The sequence below is a fragment of the Sitophilus oryzae genome, unplaced genomic scaffold (assembly GCF_002938485.1).
Source record: "Sitophilus oryzae breed Bouriz unplaced genomic scaffold, Soryzae_2.0 scaffold_1182_pilon_pilon, whole genome shotgun sequence".
NCBI classification, from domain to species: Eukaryota; Metazoa; Arthropoda; class Insecta; order Coleoptera; family Curculionidae; genus Sitophilus; species Sitophilus oryzae.
Window position 1 is genome coordinate 1 of NW_022145818.1, and position 4,929 is coordinate 4,929.

The window sequence follows — 4,929 nt, forward strand, 5'->3', positions numbered from 1 at the left end:
GAAAAATTGCATGTGTGTGGATACCATTACAAAACATTTTATCAGTTATTTGAAAATGTAAAATTTGTTTTGTCTGCTCATTTTGCATATTCCTGATAAATAACTAACATTTTATTTCAGGTGGCGATTTGGGAGGAATAACGCTTCAAATTCTCAGTGCGCTTTATCCGAAGTCGGTGCTAGGATATCACACCAATTTCCCCGTAGTATACACTTTGAAAAGTTATATTAAACCGATTTTAGGAGTGTTATATCCGTCCTGGATTGTAAAGCCCGAACACTACGAGAGGGTTTACCCTCTTAAAGATCGTGGCTTGTTTATATTCCGTGAAAGTGGATATTTTCATTTGCAAAGTACAAAACCAGATTCACTAGGTATGTAATTAGTTGTAATTGAAGGGTCCAGATGAATAAGCTAACTTGATAAGCGCCAATTTCCCAATTTTAGGATTTTACAATATTATAGTAGATCTAATTGGTTCCTACAAAATGTATAATCTCTGCAGGGCAATAAGTTGCTAAATTCTATGATATATGCCTAGAAAAAAATATAGAATACACGGAAAGAACCTGATAACCACCAGCCGTCCAGTGCTCTCCTGTAAAATTAATAAAATGGCGCTTGTCATGTTTTTCCCCTGGACCCTTCAATTGTTCTAATAAATTATAAAAATAGAATAGATAAAACTTTCTGTATGTTCTTTATAAATAAGTTATTAGTCTCAAATTATACTGTATGATCGAGAAAAAAACGGCGTCCAGTTGGCTGGGAAATGATGATCAATGACATTTCTCATATAAATTTACATATAAAATGACAGCGATCTTCGTTTCATAGCCCTCGTTGACGCCGTTTTTTTTATCATACGGTATTATAAACCATACAATCGAAAAAAACGGCTAAAATCAAAAACGGGTAGGGAATGAAAATCAGTGATAATTTTGGCGAGGTCAAGCTCTAGACATCGTTTAGTTCGAGAAAACAATTTTTGGAAAAAGATTTGTGTATCGGGAAATGGGGGGGGTCCTAGTGTTTTTAATTTTTCTATAATTAGTGTTAATCTTTGAAAAGTTTTATGTAAATTTTTAGTAAATAGCGTCTAGCGATTGACCTCGCCAGAATTATTATCGATTGTCATTCCCCAGCCGTGTTTGACTGTGTTTCTTTCGATCATACGGTATAAACACATAACATTTTATAGAAACTGTTCATTAAAAGTATTTTTAATTTGTACATACAATTTAAAATTTTATTTAGACATAAAACCGAATAATTTACGTCAAGGATACTTCCAGGTGTGCATTCAATTTAAAAATAATCCCCTAAATTTCAGGTTATACGGGAAGTGGCTGCCATTTGTGTATTTTAAATAAGATATATGTATATTTTGTGCGTTTTGGATCCTACATAAATGTCTAAACTTATTTTGTGTCTGATGTTCTTAAGAGTCCATTTCACTAGTCCGAAAAAGTAGCAAAAGCGTTCGGCATTTAACTTTTTATGTAAAAGTGGCTAGGTATTTTTACACCAATAAAGAAGAAAATTAAAGGTAAAGGATTATACTATATCCGCATTGTAGCACACCTTTAAACAACTTCTTTATTTTTAAGATTTTGATGGTCAAACATCAACAAAATATTCCTTAGGTTTGGACTAAATTTTCTCGAAAATAAAGACATGATCCAAGATTCTGTTATAAATACGGAAATAGATTGAAGTTTTGTAATTACACTGATATATAATTTATATGGTTTTGTAACAAATTTGCTATTTTATGGCAAATGCTGAGGCTCTGCAAACCTTAATCAAGCCTTAATCAAAGCACGTGTATTTGGAATTTTGGGCTTGGCCAAAGAATATTATAATTTAAGGTATTAAGATATTCTTTGGCCTGGCTTAACGCGACAGGATCGGGCTAAACCTTAGGCAGATTTCTGAAATATAATATACAGGGTGGTCCGAACTGTACTCCGGAAACTTTGGCAGCATATTCTGCAGATAAAAATAAGTAAAAAAGTTCGTATAAATATATGTCCTAAAATGCTTAGTTTCGGAGATACAGGGTGTAGAAGTTTCATTTTTATTTTGATTTTTTCCAAATAATTTATGAAGTAAGGTCAATATCTGGATGAAAATTGAGGTCTGGGGGTTTTGTGACACGATAAATTTGATTTTGATGTCAAAATGACTCCTATTTGTAAAGTGCGCCACCTACATGTGTTTTAATTGTTTTGAAGAGTAATAACTTTTTGTCCGTACCTGTATAAAACTACTGACTATAAAAAATATACATTTCCATGACTTTCTACGTAAAAAATGTCTCTTGATAAAAATCGCTACGAGCAACCTCAAGATATTTAAAATGGAAATAGTTAATAGATATCATTATTGACAATTATATTATATTATTTTAAATTATTATTATATTAATCATAAATTTTTCTGCGGAAAAATTATGATTAAACAGTTTCTGTTAAACTTTTGGCACAAAAAGTTTCAAATTTATGATTTCAGTCTAATAACTATTTAGTCAATATATTTAATTTATGTCAATGATGACAGATATTGATAATTTTGATTCCAAATATCTCAAGAACCATTACTCGTAGCAATTTTTACCAAGAGACTTTTTTTATGTAAAAAAGTCGTAAATGTATATCCTTTTACTCAGTAGTTTTATACAGGTATGGACGAAAATTTATTACTCTTCAAACCAGTTATAAAATATGTAGGTGGCGCCCTCTACAAGTAGGAGTCATATTGACATGAAAATCAAATTTCTCATATCAAAAAACTTCTAGACACCAATTTTTATCCAAATATTGACGTTACTTCATAAATTATTTGGAAAAAATCGAAATAAAAATGAAACTTCTACACCCGGTATCTCCGAAACTAAGCATTTTAGGACATACATTTATAAGAAGTTTTTTACTTATTTTAATCTGAGGAATATCCTGCCGAAGCTTCCGGAATACAGTTCGGACCACCCTGTATATTTCTTTCGGCCACATACCCGCTTTTACCCGACCCCTGAGAGCGACTCGAAAGTACAGCGTAACAGACTCTTAAGGGCTCAAACGCACTTTATTCTTCAGTTTTTAGTTTTCTACAACGAATCAATCGCTCGGTCGGCTTACGTAAAAAATTGCTAGTTATCAAAATTATTGCCTATTAAATTATCTAACATAAAGGTGTATATAAGAGCATGATTTGAATAATCCAGTGATGTGCAGTGAGGGCTCAAAATTCCTTAAACTTATTTACGTTGCTCAAATTCATGATTTCTAATGACATATAATGTACACATTTATTTTTAAGACAATAAAATATTAAAGCATTGTAAAATATTTATACAAGTAATTAATAGTTTTTTTTCCAGTGGCGTGCAACATGTACTTAAAAAATTAATGCGTACCATGTTTCACCATGTTTCAAAAACAAGTTAATTGCCCTGGAGTAATAGTAATCCATTCAGATTTTTATTTAAATAATATTCTAAAATATTTTTAATGAACGTTGTATGAAAAAACATGTATATAATAATGACAAATAAAAAAAAACATTATTTATAGGAGTTGCAATGGATAACTCACCCGAAGGTATGGCGGCGTATTTCCTAGAGAAATTTATCACAGGTTCCAATTTCACCTACATCAACAAATTTAGTTCTAAAGATCTAAAAGAGAAATTTAGTTTTACTGGTCTCATCGATAATCTTATGCTCTATTGGGTCACTCAAACAGCCTCATCATCTTTTAGAATGTACTTCGAATCATTTGAGGATGGCTTTTGGACTGACAGTATAGCTTTAATGAGGTAGGTACAGTATAATAAAACGAACACAATAGCTCACTAAACAAGTTACTATAAGTACTACCCTTGTACTACATATTTTAATGATAATAAAGTGTCGACATATTCACCAGGGACGTGCATATGGGTGATCACTAGGATATTTAAAAAAAAAACATGTTCGTCACTGACTTTTTTTTTATCTTGTTAGCAAAATTAGGTAGACTGATTAACGCCGATTATAAGCTGTCTTTATTTTTGGGTCTCCTTGATGATACATGCAATTTTATTAATTTGCCTTAATCCAAGTCTGATAGCAGCCTTTAAAAAAATCTGATGTCATTAACTGGCCAAAGTATTAAATAAGTTGTTAACTGACTTTTAGATTCTAAAAATATGAAAAAACTCCTTATAAACACAAGTGCGGAAATGTATAGTTTTAAAGTTACATGCAGGACGTTAAAACTTTAAAAAGTAGGCTTTTTGTAATTAAACCTTTATTAAATAATAAATAATTAATAATCTTAAATACCATTATTTATTTCATGAATTTGCTGTAGGTAGCACTGAAGACACACACAAACACACACACATCTGTGTTGTATATTTTAATAATATTTAATAACAAAATATATTAAAAAAATTATTTATTAATTTTATTTTCATTTTAATTTAACAAGAAAAAAAAGTTAATTGCGCACATGTTTTTTTTTAGAAACTTATTCCAGTGATATAACCCATGTGCACGTCCCTGAAAACAGGTCGACACTTATAGTATCTTTTATCCCTAAAATATAGAATAATTTACTGGTTTCGTTTTACAATGAGTCAACAAATGACTATTAGTTATTAAAATAAGTCAAATTTACGTATCCTAATTAATTTTGACAAGTAGTAAATAAATGGCAAAATAAAAACAATAATTCGCCACAATACACCAAAACACTTTACTTTTGCAATGGACCCGCGTTTCGCTAAACCATGTTAGCATCATTATCAGCTGATGATGCTAACATGGAAAGCTTTATTTTATTAATCGTATTTGGTATATCCTTTCCGCCAAATGCATTTTCACTTTGTCAAATTCGCGAGATATCATCTTATATTTGACGAGCTGTACAGTATGTCCCCGG

At 30.9% G+C, this 4,929-nt stretch overlaps 1 protein-coding gene across 1 annotated transcript in view; it reads left to right on the forward strand.

Moving 5' to 3' along the window:
* Positions 1-120: 120 nt before the first annotated feature.
* LOC115891500 overlaps positions 121-4,929 on the forward strand; it is a gene marked incomplete at its 5' end in the record, with an annotated part of 18,542 nt that continues 13,733 nt past the window's right edge. The window contains 2 exons of the mRNA XM_030911963.1: positions 121-375; positions 3,577-3,820. Coding sequence (XP_030767823.1) covers positions 121-375; positions 3,577-3,820 — 499 coding nt within the window. The remainder of the gene's footprint in view (positions 376-3,576; positions 3,821-4,929) is intronic.